Source organism: Netta rufina (assembly GCF_964035555.1).
Source record: "Netta rufina genome assembly, chromosome: 8".
In the NCBI taxonomy this organism is placed as follows: Eukaryota; Metazoa; Chordata; class Aves; order Anseriformes; family Anatidae; genus Netta; species Netta rufina.
This window is the reverse complement of record NC_140131.1, coordinates 1,635,279-1,653,829: the sequence shown is the minus strand read 5'-3', so window position 1 is coordinate 1,653,829 and position 18,551 is coordinate 1,635,279. Positions and strand designations below refer to the sequence as shown.

Here is an 18,551-nt window from a genome sequence, read left to right as displayed (position 1 = left end):
CTGGGTGTACTGGGAGCAGCACAGGCTGAACTGGGAGCGAGGGGAGGCGGCTGGCTGGCAGCCTCGGCCACACCAGGGGCCTGGGAGACGGCTGGGAGTGGAAGTGTAGGTGGGAAGGAGGCTGCTCTCCTGCCTTCTGCCCCAGTAGAAAACCCAATGTTGGCTCTTACAAAGAAATGTGCCAGGATTCGTCGGGAAGTCAGAAAAAGCCCTCAGATGTGTTCTAGAGAGCCAACCAGGTTGGATGCTCGAGCTGTGGACTTTAAAAGATGAATGGTGTAAGCGTGGAACTTGGTGATGTGACAGGGAAGTTCTCCAGACAGGAGCTCGGAGCCTGGTTAGCAAGCCGCTGAGTCCAGAAAGCGAAACTGAACTACCCCAAAATGCTCTTTCACTTTTGTAGAAACTCACTGAAAAGGAGGAAAAAAAAAAAAAAAAAGGGTTGTGAATGAACAGACGTTAAACTGGGTTTGGATTTGGGATGAATAACCTGCGGCAGGGTTTCATTCCAGCCCAAAGCATGCTGGTGGGATGGGTCTGAGCACTAATTCTCTGAAATGCTGAAGATTGTTCAAGTCGTGGTCAGAAAGAAACCTTCTCTCATGTAAGATCAGCTCAGGCACTGTGAATATTACAGTATCCCGCGTTGAGCAGCTTATTGAGCCCTTGTGCAGGGAGCGCTGGCTGATGCGTGCATTTTTTCCAAATACAACTATTTTAATGTCTGTTTGGAAGAGAAAAATCTGACTGAAAAGCTCGATTAGTAGTTGAAAGAATGTGTTTTTTTTTTTTTTTTTAATTTTTTCAGCCTTTTGATGTTTGGATGAACGTGAGAGTGAGATTTCCGATTCAGGACGCTTGGAGGAGTGGGGGCAGGCTGGCAGCTGGGACCTGCTGCCCCGTTGCTTTGCTCTGTGGCCGTATGCACCAGTCAGGCACTTGCCAGGATGCCAAACTGGCAAAACTTGGGGTAGATGCTGAGGGTTTTTTGTTTGGTTTTGCTGGTTTTTAGTAACTCCCTGCAGAGTAAAGGCAGAGAGGGTGCCTAGCTTTGGTTGGGGTGGGTGAGCGAGGGCTGTGGCACCCCCACAATGGGTCGGCACAGCTTGCTGGGATTTCCAGCCGTCAGGGGGCTCGAGGTGGGCTCCTTGCTGCTGGAGGGGAGGTTCCCAGGCCGCCTCCCAGGGGTCAGTTCTGAAGCTGGCAAGGCGAAGAGCAGAGGAGCTTCCCCCAGTAACCCGTGGTACTGCCTGCTGGGAAGGTCTGGAGGTGAAACCAGGCGCAGGGACCAGCAGGAGGATGTCTTCCTCCTCCCCAAAACACCAAGCCGTGGGGTTGATGCAGCTTCTCCTTGGTCAAGCACCCTCATCTCAGGCACTTCTGACCACTCATGGGTGCTGAAAAGCACAGTCCCATTTGTCACTGCTCCTGGGTGGGCAGCTGATGTTCCTCACACCAGCGTTTGTTGGTTCCTCCAACAAACTCTGAGCGTTTCTTGCCCCTCAGGGAGGTGGTTCAGCCTGCCAGACCCGCAACAAACAACTTCAGCTTCCCTCTGCAACCTGAATTCGTGGGGCTAACAACTGGAGTCAGCTTCCCCAGGGGTCAGCCCAGGCCGGGGAGAAGCAGGAGCGTGCTGTGCCGGGGGGGAGCGTAATGTCTGGCAACATTTCTGTTACCCAAACGCTCCACGCCGTGGCGTTGAGGTGTGTTGGGCTTCGTGGGTCTCCCTGAGAGCTTTTTGTTTGCATCCCGAGACCAGTTCGGGACGTCACGTTTGGGAAATGCCAGCTAAGAACATTTTTCGCATTCTTGCTCTTTCTATTTTTATTCCACTATACTCTTGCTTTAAAATAACCCACACAAACGGGTGGTGGCCCCCCGGGTAGGAAGCAGCCAGAAGTCAGCCCGCTCCCTGCTGTGCTTCCAGCCCAAAATGCTCCGGCAGCTCGGGAGCGATGCCTGCACACCAAGCGAGGCCCGCGCAGGTTAAACTGAGGTTTCCCACTGGCTGATGAAAACTGGTGATTCACAGCCCTCCCTGCTGCTGAGCAGCACTTTTTTTTTTTTTCCTCCTCTCGTTACCTCTGCCTGACTTTTTGTTTCACTTTGGGGCCGTTTTTGCAGCACGCCTCTCGGGAGTGGCCGCGGAGCCGTGCAGGAGCGCTGCTCCCTGCCGTCCTCAGGAAGTGTTTCAGCTCCCCAGCACCCGGTGTGCTCCCTGCTGCCTTCCCTCCGCTTCCCCTACAAGCCATCGAAGAGAAAACAATCTTAACTCCGTATTAACGTTTCTCTGCTAATCCAGTCAGGTCCCAAACGGTGCACGGGGATGGTTGCTTGTGGTGCTCGGCGCGTGCCCGTGTCTGCTTTCAGCTGCAGCGGGGTGCCATCGATCCGTAGGCTCCCCGTTGGTCCGAGTAAGAAATTTTGGGGTAGTGCTATCTACAGGATTGAAGGTGTCTCCAGACAAAGGCTACTTCAGCAAGGCTGCAGTTGGCTTCCCCTCAAGCGTGCCGCTGCGGATCTGGGGAGCCAAACCAGGTGTCTGAAAGGCCCGGGTTGATGATCCTAGTGAAATCCTGGGCACCACCTGCTGCCCCTTCCCAGCCTTCTGGTGAAGAGATTTAGGTTATACGGGGTGAAAGTAAGGTGCATTAAAGGCAACCCATGGCTCTTGCCAGTTGGGTGCCGTGTAACTGATCAGGCAGTGCCTGCAGGGCAAAATTTAGACTCAGCTTGTTGTTTTGTTTTTTTTTTTTTTAATCAAATACTAATGAACAGAAAAACTATATCCATTGTCCAGCTGGTCTGGTGTGAGAAGTCATCACTAGAAACTGAAATGGAATCAGGATGGGGAAGGGAAAGGCCAAGCGGTGCTGGTGTGGAGGCCCAGATGGACACATCTGAAACCTGGGAGCTGAAACATTCATTTTGTGTTCTGCAAGCAGGAATTCTGGCATGAAGCAACCAAATTAAAAAATAAATTCATCATGTTGATAGAGGCTTCTGTTTCACGTGCAGAAGGGCTTGAATGTCATAGTTTCGGCTGTAGACGTGTTCGCATGCATGTAAACCCATTAAATGAGGGACAACAGGGCTTGTTTTTTTCATTTTTCTTCAATATATTATTTCTGAGATGAAACCAAGGCACACTGCAGACATCAGAGGCATTTTGCTACGCAGCACAGGTAGGGAGGGCCGGGATGGAACAGAAAGCCTGGCACTGAAATACCCCTTCGTGAAAGGGGCACTTCTGATTAGTCTGCTTACGGAAACGGAGCCCTAGTGATGTTGAAGTGAGGTGGGTACCTGCTTCTGAAGTGATGGCATGGACTCCCCACCAGCTGCTTGCACTTCATTGCGTGTGGAGCTATATAACAGGGAACACTGCTACGTTTTAAGGTGGAGTTGCCAGTTACTGCTGTGTTTTCAGCGCCCCAAATGTTCTTAAAGCAACCTGCTGCAGCCCAGAAACGAACTTCGGTATTTTCCTGCAGTAGAGTTGAAAGGACTTGAGCATCTACTTGATTTGTCAGGCTTATTCCCATCAATATAAATTTAATTTTAGTATCTTAATGTTTGTTTTAAAGAGCTGCTAAACGTAACTGAGTAAATTTGAGCAGAATATATGTTTGCCATTGTCTGGTAGAGACTGTAGCTGGTGTGCTGTAAGATGTTCTCTACAAACCGATGGCGAAGCGGCACGAAAGGTGTTAATCACAGCAGTGGGTTTGGAGGTAGGAGTGAAACTGCAGCGTCAGTGTGTTCAGGTGCTTATTTGTAGGTTGTGGGAGGGATGCAGAAGGCTCGGCGAGGTGCTACCACTTGGGGAGTGCCCCATCCAGACGGAGCAGCGATGCAGCGCTGGAATGAGGCGCGAAGATCCCCTGCCAGCATGCGGGGTGAGCCTCGCTGGGCGCCGACCTGTGCTGCAGCTTCTGGAGCAGTGGGCTCAGAAACGAGCCCTGCAAAACGAGTAATGCCAGCAGCCTGCTGGACACCTGCAATAAACCTCTGGTGACATCCCTTTGGTTTCACTTCTACCACTTCATCACAAATTGCAGTGATCCAGACTCCCAAAGCCCAGGGTGTTCCCATCACCGGAGTAACACTGTGCATCTAGCAGGGATTTTTCCGTACCTGTTACACATCTGGTAGGCTCCTCACTTGCCAGTCCAAAGACTGCAAGCCTGGCCAACTTCACTTCCACTCATTATAGCCGTACACTGCAGGATATTTTTGACCTAAGATTGTTTTGGCTCAGTTGGTGCTGCGAGTGCCGCTCACCCTCCCAAACACCCAGTCTGCACATCTCTGCTCGGATTCCTGAAAATACACACGGAATAAAAACGATGACCAATCCTTAGCTGCCACCCAGGCCTGATGCTTTGTTCAGTCTCTTTTTCCCTTGAGGTACTCTTCATATCTCAGAATTAGGATTTCCTTCATGCTGCTCAGCTGCAGCGTGACCAAACGTGCTGTGCCGTGCTGTGTCCGTTCAGCAGCGACCCTTGGTCATTTTTCCTGCTTCTCCTTGAGTTAGTTCACAAATACATCTTCGTTCCTTCCAACCCACAACAAACATTTGGATGCCGTTATCTTTTAGAGATACCAACTCTTTGTCCCCATGAATGCCCTTGGGGCAAGAAGTGCTTTGCACTTCTCCATCAATTGCTGCAGCAGAGAAGGAAGAGCCTCGGAAGTCCTGGGGTCTCCTTTTTCACAGGAATTGCAGTTCCATGGACGTGCCATAGCTCAGGACTTGGGATACCACGATCCTGGCGTAGCCATGTGATCTTTACTGCCAGGAAATTTTCATAAGCAAATGCCCTCAAAGCCATCTGTTCGGCCCTGGCCACGGTCACGATTGCTCGGAGACAAGGAAATAAGGACTGAGTAGGCAAGAACTGCAGTAACTGCAGCAGCTCCTTAGTCACAGGATGCTCTTTCACCTTCTGTTTGCTCCTCATCTCCTGCCTCTCCTCCAGGAGTCTGGCATCCAGCTTGGGGTGGGGATTCAAGGCCCCAAACGAGAGTTTGGCTCGCCGGTAGGACGGAGAACCAAGGTCAGTGCTCTTTGAGCTTGTTTCTGAAGCAGCCCGTGCCACAGCTTCCCCACTGCTGGGCCTGCCACAAGTGGCAGAGGCACGCGGGGCGGTGGAAGGGGTCAGGCTGCTACTTTGGGCAGCAGCTGGCCACTAAACAGCCGAGCTGTAAAGTGAAACCCCACCTAGCTGCAAATAGAAGGCAGGAGGCGATCGGCGGGGCATCGCTCACCAGAACCGCGTCTTGCTGTGCTGTTGTGTCCCCTCTGATCAGAAAGTGGGGGCAGGCTGCGTTACTGTGCGTGTGGGGGAGCTCAGATCCAGAAGGATGTGCCCAGAGCAGTGCTGGTGGGCTGAGGGGGCGATCCTGCCCCTCTGCTCGGCCCTGCAGAAACCTCAGCTGCTTTGTGAGCGTCCTGCTCCACGTGTGGGCTCAGAGAGAGGGGCAGGATCAGCCCCCACAGCTTGCCGGGAGCTTTTTGAACACAGCACAGGGTGCTGGTGTCCTCTGATGGAGAAGGCACCTTCTGACTTGGAAAAAACCACTCCGTGAGGTACGTTCCTGAAAGCAGGGGAACCATTTGCTTGAATTTTCCAAACAAATGAGGTTTGCACCTCTGCCATGCAAATTTGGGCCCAGGCCGGTGCGGATTGGCCACGCTGTAAGCAAGGGAGAGCAGAATTGGGTGGTTTTGTGCTGGAGAAACATGGAGTTACCCAACGGGGGTGTCTCTGCTACATGAAGCTTGTTGTCAAAGCGTGATGTTTTTTCCGTGTTTCAGAAAATATTCTTGTTTTGCAGTCCGTGATCCTTGTCAGTTTGTGTTGTACTTGGGAAGAAAGTGGCTCGCAGAACAATTTCTGTTCTGTTTTTTCTCACAGCTGTGTCAGAGATTAAATTGCTGTTCCCTTTGTTCTGGGAAGAGTCGCTACTGCGCCCTGCGACTGATTGTCTGCTAAAAGTGGGCCTGCCCTTAAATCCGAACGGGATTTCTGTGTCGTGGAACGTGCAGCTTCAAATACGGAGAATAATTTATTTTACACCTCTTCAAATCTGAAAAATGCTTTGTTTTAAATTAAATTGTGCTTCCAGTGTTGGTGTAACCTGGCATAACCTGGGCTGTGGGCAGGGGGATTGGTGTGCAGGGCCGGAACGGGGATGGATCTGTTAGGAACTCGCCTCTCACTACTGTCAGCTCCCTGTTTTGTGTTGGCACACAGAAGGGGGTGGAAAGGAGCAGCTGGGGCCGTGCTGCTTCCTCCCCATCCCTCCTCCTGGCAGGAGCACCAGCTGAAGCCCTGCTAAGTTGGTTAGGGAGTTGTAATGGTATTTTCAGACTGAATTGTGCTGCTTTATTTGATACTTTCATGAACGTGGTTATTGTGTCACAAAACGGGTGGATCTTCAATTATTCTCACTAAAACAGAGCAGCATAGGTATATAAAGCAGGAAATGAATGCTGCTTCCCTGGAATTGCTTCGGGGTGTTTGTGGTGCCCTGCTCATCAGTATCTTTGCAATGACTTGCTCGTTTGTAACCTCTTATGTCAGATGAATTATTGAATTAAGTCTGTGCACATTCAACATAGAAAAAATAATTTCTTGTCTTTTCTTTTCTTTTTTTTTTTTTTTAGCCTTCTGTTGAGTCTTCAAGCCCAGGTAAGTATTTTTAGCATTTCTTAAATTTGTGAGGGAAAATTTTCTTTTTTGCAGGTCTCTTCCAGCTGGTAATCTACAGATAGAGCTTGATGGATAGCTTGGTGGCAGCATTCATTTACCTAGTGACTGCTTTCTTCCAGGCTGTACCAGCACAAGTTTCTGTGTGCTAAAATACCCCGGGGAACGGGTTCTGTTGTTTGCAAAGCTGCACCAACACGTGGTGGGAGCACTGGTGTGCTCGGAGGAGCACAGTGCGAGCTGGTGCTGGCAGCATGGAAGAGACCAGGCCGCTGGTTCAGTCGCTGGGACGAGCTCCCCGTTGGTGTTAGAAGTAAAGAGAGACAAAAGTTAAGGGCACCGTGTGCTCCCAGTTATCAGACATGCCATTGCTGTGTGGTTTTACATGTAGATACACCAAGAACAAAAGCAGCAAGAAAAGCAGTATTTTTTTCCTCGTTGAATTGCTAAAAATGAGGATTTTCAAGACTTTGGCTTTTAAAAATGGTTATTTTCTCATATCCCAGGATCCCAGAGTTACTGTGTAAACTCATGCTTAGTATAAATGACAAATGTCTATTTTTTTTATAGTTCGGTACCACTTCAGTTAGTTTTATGTATGTGCAGGGTTTTTGGCATCCTACTTGTGGAAAAGCTTTCCACTCGGTGCTTTGGCTGGACTGCCATTGTCTCTTGAACTCTTCTTTCTTTCAGAAAAAACAATCAATTACCTTAATGCTTCAAATTACTGAGTATAGTTAACCATAGCCCTTACAGTTAACCCTTCCCTCTTGCACCCATAGTGTTGATACAGTCTTCAGGCTTTGGGAAATGAAGCTTAAATTGTTCCTGGAGACAAGTGGAAAAACGCTAGCAGAGCTAGAATTAGAAGTCAGGTATTGCTGAATTCCATCAGAATGCTGCATCTGCCCAACCCTTCATCCATTCATTTATTTTTCATTGTCACAGAATATGATTGATCATCCGAAATAAAATCTGCGTAATTGTGAAGCTTACTCTAGGTTTAAATTTTGGAAAAGTCATTAGATTATCTTTGTAGTTGTAAACAATAAAGCTTGCAAAGTATCGAGGAAACAACTGCCCTGAATTTGCATTTTGAATATGTCTACTCCAGTAGAACTCTTGATTTCAAGAGATTTATGATTATTTAGGAATTAAATCTTCAAAAACTGAACATCTTACAAACATCTAACTAGGGACCTGATGTCCAGATACGTAGTACTTCAGAAACTGGCTGGTTAAACATCATCTCCTGGTTCCTTTTCCCTTGATCTCTTACTACCTGGAGGACAGCTTTCACTGTTCTCTGAATAATGTGATTGGCTTTTCCTGAGATAAATGATCGAGCAATTTTGAAGATAATTTAATTTCTCAATATAATTTGAGTATTAAAATGTCACCATAATAGTAATAGTAATAAAAAAAAAATAAAAACTAAACTCTAACTAAAAAAATTCTTTAAAATGTTTTCTATCAGGAGGTTCAGCAACATCAGATGACCATGAATTTGATCCATCAGCTGATATGCTGGTGCATGACTTTGATGATGAACGGACATTAGAAGAGGAGGAAATGATGGAAGGAGAAACAAACATCAGTTCTGAAATAGAGGATCTTAACAGGGTAGGTAGTATTAAGTAGCTATAAAACATAACCACAGCCCACAGTCTCACACAAAACATATGCAGGTTTTTGCCCTTATATTTGGGGTTAAAAAATCAAACCACTCATAAAACATAGGCAAATAATGTAGATAGGGAAAAGGGGTTGAGCTAAATTTGCAGTTGTCAAAGTTCGGGAAAAGGAAATTGGTACATAAATATTTAATAACGCATGATGCTGTACTTGTTTAGTTTCTTGTTGCATATATACGGGTATGTGATTTACATTTTAGAGCTACTGTAAGTTAAAGCATGCTCTGGCTAAACTCGTATGCTCCACTGTTACTGCTTTCCAAAACTATTGCACTTGTTCAGTGCATATAGATTTTGATTTAAAAAAAATCCAATAATGTTGCATTCCATTCGCATTTGTATAGAACCATCCATATAATGCTTCTGTGGGGAAGATAGGAGTCTCTTCGTTTTTTAAGGCAGAGGAAGCAGAGATGTAGATTAACTGATTTGCTCAAAGCAAAAAGTTGTCAGCAGAGCCTGGATGAAAACTCTCATGTATTGATAATAGTGATAAATACGTTTTAAAATATGGATCTTCTGAAGTAATTGCATATTAGATTTATTTTGCATGTTGAGGTTACGCTGTCACTCACGTACTGCTTTAAGTTACTACCCAGCCAGGAATAATATCCTTAAACTACAAACGAGGCTCATTGTAAATGCAAAGTAATGTAGATACCGTCAGGGACCTCATTGGCTGAAAAGGCTGCCGGAGCAGATCATTAATGATTTTTAAATCCATATTTAATGTACAAATCCTGTTTAGCACCAGGGGTTGTGCCAGTACGGCATTAAATTGATTGAGTACATTTCATCTACATTTTGGATGTGTTAATTTCTTCCTGGTAATTTCAAGTTTGATATTAAATGGTAAACATAAAGATAAATAAATTGTATGTGAATCTAAATATGCCTCATTTAGTTGAGTGAGAAATGAAGCTCCACATACGTCATTTTTTAAGTTGAAAATGCATTTTTTTCTTCATAATTGGTGAGGAGTCAACATCTGGCTGTATAATCTCTCACCACATTGCAGTGCTTTGTTTATGAGTGTAGTTCAGCAATTGGTGTGTTCCCTCATGGTTAGAGGGGCTGTGTGTTCAGATTTCTGCCTGTGTCAGCTCTCCCTGGTCAGGACAGCGAGGGATGTCCTCGCTGGGGCTCGCATTGCTCCCCGTGGGACCCAGGAGGATGCTCTTAGAAGCTGGCCCAGAAACTTGGTTGGTTTCTGGCAGTGCTGGAGGTAGAGCTTGCACTGCCTTGCAGATGCTTCCCCCCAGCAGGGTCTTGCTGGGGACCCATGGTTATTTCTGGTTGGGGGATAGCAGCCACACATCCAGGCTTGCTTCCCTCTCCTTTTCGTGCTGCCTTTCTCTCTCTCCCTTTTTCTTTTAATCACACTTTTTCTTAGGCATGGATGACAGACAATCTAAATCTCAAAACTATTGTCAAGACAAGTACTAGCCTGTCTTTTTCTTTCCCCAGACATTTATGCCTATTACTTCAGCTTCCCCCAGGCTGTGAGTGTGCCTGATTTACTAGTACAGCTCCTTCAGAGACGAGATGGCAGTCAGGTTTTGCAGAAGAATTTTTTGAACCTTAGTGATTTAACTCCTGAGTGTCATAAAAATTATGCGTTCCTCCTCCCAGGAGGAGGATCTTTTCTGCTCATTGTTTGAAACTGGGGAATCTGTGGTGCTTGAGGTTGCACTGCTCTGGTGTTCTGCGCACGCTGGTGCTGCAGTTCTTTAAGGTGCAGGAAACTTGGCTGCATCGTTTCGGTAGGAGGAAGCTGTCTTTGCACTCTGCCTTGGAAGCAGTAAGTGGCCAGGCCCAGCAAGCTGCAGAAACTCAATTTCCTCCCACTCTTAGTTAAGCTGACGGTACAAAGTGGCAAAGTGTCAGATGGAGGATTTAAGGAGCTTGGAGCCCAGGTCTTGACCTTTGTGCTGCCCTGGCTGTGGGCAGAGCAGTGCTGGGTGCTGTGTGAGGCGCCCTCCCTGCACTGCTTCAGGATTTGTAAGCCTTTGACCCCTCTCCTTTTTCCATTTATCATACATAACCACTTGGGTTCTCCCTCTGAAGTCCCCCTTTTTAGAGAGAGGGCTCTTGGGTTTTCTTAGGGTTGTACAACAGCTTCCTTTTCTCTGTAAACGAGAGATCCATGCATGGGAGTACGCAGTGGCTCCCCCAAATACTCCTCCAGCCTCTGGCAGGGTGCAGTTCAGGCACATACGAACCAGATGTTGTCTCTTGTCATGCCTCCCGGGGTTATTTTTCCCCTCCTGTGGATTTGTCCATTTGATTTTTAACCTCTGTAAACTCTGTGTCCACAAGGCATGTGGCAGCGTTGCGCAGTTCATTTAGTGTGAGGAGTGTTTGTGTTTTTCAGATGTGTTTTGTGTTCATTGCAGAGGCTGCCCCGAGCTCTTCAATTAGAGAGCAGTCATTTATATCGACCTTCTCTGTGCTCCTTATGAAACAGTTCTCTGCTACATCACTCCCCCTCGCTTACCCCTACTCCAGATGCATGGTTTATAATCCACTTCTTTTTATTAAATATCTTCCACCAGAGAAATTTCTGTGCCATTGATTACCCATGTTATTTTTTTTTAACCTCTGTTTCTACAATATCCTGAACCACTACAGGGATGATGATCCTGGTACCGAGAGCATTTTACCTTTGAGAGTCACAGGCACTCGGAGCTTTTTTAATTGCAGTGGGCTATTGCAAGGCTCTGTCTAGGAAAAACATCCTAAATACAACAGCACTTCCCTAAGCAACATCGAGTAATCCACCTGTTGCATAATTCACACATACCTACAAATCATAGCAGAAGTTCCTCCTGATTCTCAGTCTGTATCTACAAATAGGATAGCAATGAGGGGTGCTCTGTAAAAGTACAGTATTTTTGAAAACGTACTGGAGAGCATTTGTTTGGAAAATTATATGATTTTTTTGATAGCTGTACGGTAAGGTTTTAATTAAGATCACAGCACTGTCATGTTGTCCATACCAATAAGACATGATTTCCCTGCTTCTGAGAGTTCATTCTGTAAAATGGTAAAAGTAGGAACCAAGAAGTCAAAGAGGGAAGGGGAGATTTGGGTCCACATGGCCTGCATCTGCTGTGGATGTAGCTTAACCAAAGCCTAGCCCAGTAAGTGGGTGAAAGGCGTAGTCCTTGGAAGCAAAATAAAATACACAGACGATGAGGATGGGTAACTCCTGTGTTACTTTCTGTTTTACACAGCAGAGCTAAATGCACTTACATTTTGTGAAAGGCAGTGTTAGTGTGCTTCCAGAAAATAGAGGTGTGCTGAGCAATGAAGGCCCTTAGGGGAGGAGTTCAGTGGCAGAAGTACAGGGCCAGCAGGTAACTAACACTGATTATCAGCCAGGATTCACACTGCGTGCCAAGAAGCAGTATTTAGAGCTGCATACACTGCTGAATAATAAACAAAGCATTTGATCTTCAGAGAGAGGTAATTGGAAAATGCTCCCTGAGAGTTTCATCGCTGAGAAATCCTTTTAAGTGTTCCGTATACTGCCCCTGAATACAAGACACTGAGGTATTACAAGCACTAAAGTGACTAATTTGCAGGCCTGGCAATTAATCATTTGTGTTAATAAACTGAATGCAATTAATTGGCAACAGCTCGGGAGTCACCAAACTTCAGATCTGACTGGATCACGTGAAGTATCTCTGCAGAGCAGACCAGAGTTTGCTATAGAAAGGTTTCTAAATCTGCACACATTTTACTAGATTTGCTTCCTACCTACATCTGCTTTTGTAGGCAGCTGGATTAAAGCTGCGTGTTTGTGAATGAGGAGACGTGTGTGTAAACACTGCTGTCCTTGCCTGGACATCAGTGATGCTGAATTAAGGTGATCCCTCACCTGTATCCAACTCCTCGTGGCTTGTTATGCACAGGAAGGGGAGATGAGCATAGGTGAGGTGCATTTTTTGCATTATTTTGTATTGGAAGCTCAGGTTGTAGAACCACGTGGAGCTGTCCCTGTAGTGCAGCTCTCCAAACAAAGATTTAACTCCGTGTTCAAGCCAGGCGCTGCGAGTTCAGGTCCTTATTCTGCTGAATTCTTGGAAACACTGCAAAAATCACTGCTTTTGAGTAGAAAAAGCCCCTGCCATGCAGCTAGCTTCAGATTTCCTGCAAAACTGTCAGCATCTTAGCTGTCTCTGGGAAGCAGTTGCTGCTGACTCACATTTTGTTTGTTTCTGTAGATATGCACAAAATACTACACATTTTTTGGGTAGTTTTGGGGTGATAAAGGGAATATAATCGATTTTATATTCCAATAAGGAGTGTGTTTGCTGTATATGTACTAAAAGGGTGTTGCGTGGAGCACACCTCATGCTTGGCCACCAAGGTCTTCAAATAAACTCTGTTCCTCTCCTTTCTGAGATCATCTTGGAGCTGGGCACGACACAGATCACAGCCGATGGTTTAGCTCGGTAGCCTTCAGTCAGCTACACTGACACCACCTCCAAATACATAACTAACCCCAAACATCCCCACTGCATGACTGGTTGGACGTCCAGCCACCTTTTAGGGTCCAGTGCAATGCGTGCCTTGTTCCATAGGTGTGAACACAGCTCGGGATCGATTCAGAAGCATCTCTCTGCCATACAGAACCAGGCATTACCTGCCACGCTGCAGTGCTTGTGGTTTGGTTAAGTAGTAGGAGGCAAATACCAGGGAGGGGATGGGGCATGCAGCCCTCTGGTGCCCTTTTAATGAACTTTGTGGCCCCTTTGAGAGTGTGTGGTATGTGAAGTCTACTATAAATTTGTAAAGGATGAGGAAATTAAAAGTCCTGCTGCATAAAAACCCACACCCTTTTCTTAGGAGCCAAAACTTCTCACTGTCCGTTCAGTTTAGAGTGGGCATTCCTAGTATAGCTGCCCATCAGCTGTCTGGTTTTGCTCTTACGTTTAAAATGCACACCTGTAGGCTGTAGAGCAGACGTGGGGTGTGAAATACCTCTGATAAACCTCCAACTTTGTTTGAATATTTATCAGGAAAGTGATATGCCAATCCAGGAGCTACTTAGCCTTTATGGCTATGAAGGTACCATTCCACTCCAAGAAGATGATGATGATGAAGATGATGAAGAGGAGGAGGAGGAGGGAGAAGATGACGATGATGTTGATAATGATGACAACAGTGGCTGTAGTGGTGAAAACAAAGTAAGTGTTTACACTGATCTGATTTTCGTACATCCATTCTGTACTAGAGAGCCATTCAAAGTGCCAGATCCCTGCAGAAATCGTTCATAAGACAGTTGATTTCAGATGCTTTGTGTACTGAACTCTAATGTTTCTTCTTAATCACCCATCAGTATTTCTCTTAATTGTTCTTAATTTCATCTGTATCATTCCAAACCATTGCTGAGGCAAATTAGAGTATGTTTATACAATAAGCATCATGTAAGAAGGAATTGTAATTGTCCTTCAGAAATACTGCCTGGCTTAACTGAAGTGTTCAATGCCTGGAGGTACCTTTCTAGGTATGGCTGAGTACTTGTTCCAAGATGAAAAGCTGATCTACTGAAACTGAGCAGTGAAGTATGGAGTTGAATTAAAAGATGCGTCTGTGAGCATTGCAGGATACTGCAAGTTTTCTAACTTCAGCATCTAAATTGTATTTTGTCAGCCTGGCAGTAATTTCCCTGCTTGTTTTAAGTTGTTAATTAAATCTAATGCTTTAATATCTTTGCAGAATGTATGGTTTTGAATTTAGCATCTTCAAAGTCCTGTCCTGCGTGTTCTTAAAATAAGTTATCTGATTTTAGAAGCGTCTTTTCTACTTGTGTATGTCCTGTGTATTTGTAATAATCCTGTCCTGTCACAGGCACAGCTGTAACTTCTCCATTACTGGTGGCATTCAGAGTTGCTTCCTGAATTCCATTAAAATATGAAACTCTTTGTGCTGTCAGTGACAAAAAATCACAGGCATTAATGGAAGTTGAATTACCTAATCTGGATTTAAACAAGATACATTTTCTTCTTTGATATCTTACCCATTTAGAGCGTCTGGAATGAGACAGAAAGATGAGAAATGACATACTTGATTCCAAAAATGAAGTTCTTAGGATTTGCACGCTCCCTTGTTATATGCTATGAAAGATCTTTTTTTTTTTTGTGGGTTGAATGGTTCCGAAAGGAGAACGATGCAGAGCTACACTGCATTAGGAAAGCTTCAAGAAGCTGGAGAGGCAGAGAAATTTACATACCGTGAAATATACAAAATTAAAGGCACAAAAGTGTTTAATTTTGTTGTGCCCAGTAGCATTCCTGCACCCCACTTCGTTCTTACATCCTTGTATCTCAACTACTTCCTGACACAACTTCCATCCCGTGCTCTCAGGGCCTCTGCTGGCTCTCCAGTCGAGGTACTAGCTGATGTGAGGTAGTGCCCCTCTTTTCTCTTAAATGGATCCAATCCCAGTCTCTGCCATGGCTGAGATGTCAGCAGCAAGAGGAGCAGCCCCTGTCCCTGTCCCCCTGCAGGGCACCAACCCCTCGCAGCGTGCTGCAGAGCCAGGGGTGTTCCTGCCCCGCCGCAGTCTGGTGCAGTGACCACGGGCAGCATTTCACCTAACTGCACACTTGGAGCTGTGGCTGGATCAAAAATGCGTGCTCATATCCTACCCCAGCCTTCAGAGGGCAGGACCAAGGGTGGAGGGGAGCATTGGGGCTGGAGAGCACGAGCTGACACCTTACGTTCTGGTGGGTGCCTTGGGCTCCAGGGAGAGCTCCAGCAACGCTCGGTGCTTTTAGCAGCGAGGCAGTAAAATGCAGCCATGGGGGTGGAATAATTTTATAAATCATTCAGGCTTTCTCTGCAAGTGCACATCTTTCGACAGCTTTTTTAGCTCTGCTGCACTTAGCTGCTTTCTATTTTTAAGCTGCTTTAAGCTGCACGTGTGGTAGCGCCGGGCTCGCTGTTAAAGGTGCACACAGCCGTGTGCCTGGGTGTCACAGCCAGCAAGCGTGAGCGCTCACCCGTAGTCAGAAAGCCCATGAATGGTGGAGACAACAGGCCTCAGAGAAAATAATGGCTTTTTTAGCCTTTTCATCTTAACTAATTGTAACAATTCCCATTGTTGTTGTGAGTTCTCTTCTAATAGAGTAGCTTATTCTTATCTGTGTTCTTTCGGTGACTCAACAATGTGCTTACACGCAGCATGCAAGTTTACCAAGGTACTATTCCCGTAGGGTTGGACCACTCTATTGACATTTATTGTTATGGAACATAATGTTTCTATTTGATTGAGAAAAGTAGAGCCATTAAAGATCTGCGCTTCCTACTGAAAAATCCTAAGGAAGGGCTTTGAAGACTGAAGTAAAATTTAAATTTAAATGAAATTAAATGAGTACCACAAGGATTTTCTTGACTTATTTTAAAACTAGACATGGCGCTTAACTGTGTTTCATGTTTCTGATTTGTGTGTTAGCATCAGAGTGTTCAGTCTGATTTGCTTAAAATCAAGGTCAGCAAATAACACGGATGTGCTTACACATTTGTTATGGCTCGGTCTGAACAGCCCACAATCTGTACTGTCACTTGAAGGCAGATACATAAGGGTATTTGTTTGGTTTTCATGCGTTGGCAATTTTGGATAAAATACTGCCAAAGTAGTATTTGCCACACAGAAGGTATACCTGTCTCCTCTTCGCTTTCTTATTTTTAAGGAGGAAACCATAAAGGATTCATCAGGTCAGGAAGATGAGACGCAGTCATCTAATGACGACCCAGCACCATCTGTTGCTTCTCAAGATCCACAGGAGATAATTCGCCCCCGTCGGTGTAAATATTTTGATACAAGTATGTACAGTTTAGTACTACGAACAGTTATCTCACCGTGATTGACCTTTGCTTTTGAACAGCTTCATTAACACAGTATTCTGCTTCTGAAATATGCATCTAGATACCTACAAACGTGTGTTCTCTCTTGATTTCACTGTTCTCAATTCTCATTACTCTCAATGGGCAACAAAAAACCCCTATTTTTAGCTGAATGCTACCTCTTCTCCCCAGATAAGGCTCTCTGTTTAAGGCTAAATATCCTGTCTTTATAAAGGATTGTATTTGTGGAAATAAATCTGAATTTCTGCAATTTGGAAAAGCATGCTCTCAGCCAGTGTAACTCCTTTTGCTACGTTACTCCTGGCCTAGTGGCAGTGCAGTTTATGATCCCACAAACAGGCTTGTGCGGATGTGCCCTTCAGGAAAATTTCCTTGCACGTGGAGTCCGGGTGCAGTAAATGGCTTCGGAGACCAACTTGCACCATGAGGGATGTGCCCTTCCTAACAAATACCCTTCTGTGGGGCCTGCAGCCTGGGCCTTGCTACACTGTGCAGTCACAGCATTGCTGTGGAGCATTCAGTAGGGGTTCAGCAACACCTGGCTGTTCAGTATGGTATTACCTTGCTGTCAGAGCTGCCACTTCACACTAAGGACATAGGTTAAAAATCCTGCAAGTAGAAAATGCGCTGTTTCTACTAGATACCTGCTGCACAGTGTGTGATTACCCTGAGAAGGCCAGGTGGCATTGGTTTACGTACTCCTTCAAAGGTGAGAGTCTGAATGAATAAAAATAAAAGCTGAAATTTACTAGAAATGAAACCTTTAAGATCACTGATAGATAAAACAAAAGGAATGAAATCAGGAAAAGGCTGATGGATTTTTAAACCTGAAGTAATGAAGGAGGAGATAACAATGAAAAAAAATTATTTCAAGAATTCCATATTTGGTACCATGGCCAGCGTTGTGGACTTAGTATTTTCTCTTGTTTTGTTTAAAAAAATAATAATAATTGGGTTTGCATCTGTTTGAGACTGTTGAGCTACAGTTACATAGCTGTCCCCTTAGGCAGTTCCCATTTCTGTGGCAATTTTACTTAGTGGGATTTGAACCTTTCAGCATTGAGCTACCAGGAAGGCCATTTGGACAACAGGTATTTTACCTTTGACTTTTATGTACATACCAGTCATCACCGTCGATGTTTAAATTCCTACTGTACTGTGTTTTAACTAACACAAATTAAAGCAAAAGGCTCATTCTGATATCTTAATAGTCATAGCATAGCAGAAATGGAGTTCTTTAATCCGTAATTAATGCAATTTTTTAATCTGTAGCTTATTTTAATCCAGAAATGTCGAGAAACCTCAGTGTGTAGCTATGCAGAAGATTGCAAGTATCTTAAATGAACTCTTCTTAGGATAATGCAAGTGCATTGCACTAGCTTTGGGGTTTTTACAGTGTTCAGCTGTGTGTAAATTGTAATTTACTGCACAAATCATTTTAGTGCTGATGCTGTCTTTCGCCATACACGTTGTGCTGTACTTTACCTTAAATTCAGTGTCTGCTGCTCTAAGGGAGAAAGAAGAGCAGTAACAGAGCTAGGAGCTTGTGGAGAATGGTGTTGAAATCCACCTGTGGATGCTGAATGTCCACACACAAACACTTTCAGAAAGCAGCTGTTTGTAGTCAGTTCGGAGGTGGATCCAAGTTTTCTTTCAAGAGCCAAGTTTTATTAGGAAGCCTTAACATTGATGGATGTATTCTGCCTTAACTTTTCACAGTCAGCCCTGTATCTTGAGCCGTTCTAAATGTACATGTTGGGTGGGTTGTTTTGAAAGCAGTCAGTGCCAGGGCATCTGGTTCGTCACTCGCACTGCCATTTGCACTTCTGTGGTGTAAGATAAGGCGGCCGGGAGGCAGAGCAGGGCTGCAGTGGGTGGCCGGGCTCCTGTCCTCCCCTCACCCTTGCACAGGAGCTCGCTGGGACGTCCTGGGCTGCCTCGCTCAGCATGGCTCCAGCGTGGCTCCTTCTCTCTAGTAAATGTTGGAAAATTTTTTGTAGATAGCGAAATAGAAGAGGAATCCGAAGAAGATGAAGATTATATTCCCTCAGAAGACTGGAAAAAGGTAAATATGGGCTGTTAAAGAAGTATGTGTTCCGTGAATAATGAGCTGATCTGTTACCTAGTAACTTTGAGCTCTGTAGATCACACATTTCTTCTCCATTTTGTCCTGACAGATATTGATGTTTTTATGGTAATGACTGTTAAAGACCTCCCCAGGTAGTGAGAAATACGTTTCTCTATAGTGCTGTTTGCC

At 45.3% G+C, this 18,551-nt stretch overlaps 1 protein-coding gene across 2 annotated transcripts in view; it reads left to right on the top strand.

Moving 5' to 3' along the window:
* MIER1 (MIER1 transcriptional regulator) overlaps positions 1-18,551 on the top strand; it is a 32,386-nt gene that overhangs the window by 2,105 nt on the left and 11,730 nt on the right. For both annotated transcript variants that reach the window (XM_084291343.1, XM_084291342.1), the window contains exons 2-6: positions 6,680-6,704; positions 8,200-8,345; positions 13,444-13,611; positions 16,120-16,252; positions 18,295-18,359. In XM_084291343.1, the coding sequence (XP_084147469.1) occupies positions 8,247-8,345; positions 13,444-13,611; positions 16,120-16,252; positions 18,295-18,359 (465 nt within the window). In that variant the 5' untranslated portion in view covers positions 6,680-6,704; positions 8,200-8,246. The remainder of the gene's footprint in view (positions 1-6,679; positions 6,705-8,199; positions 8,346-13,443; positions 13,612-16,119; positions 16,253-18,294; positions 18,360-18,551) is intronic.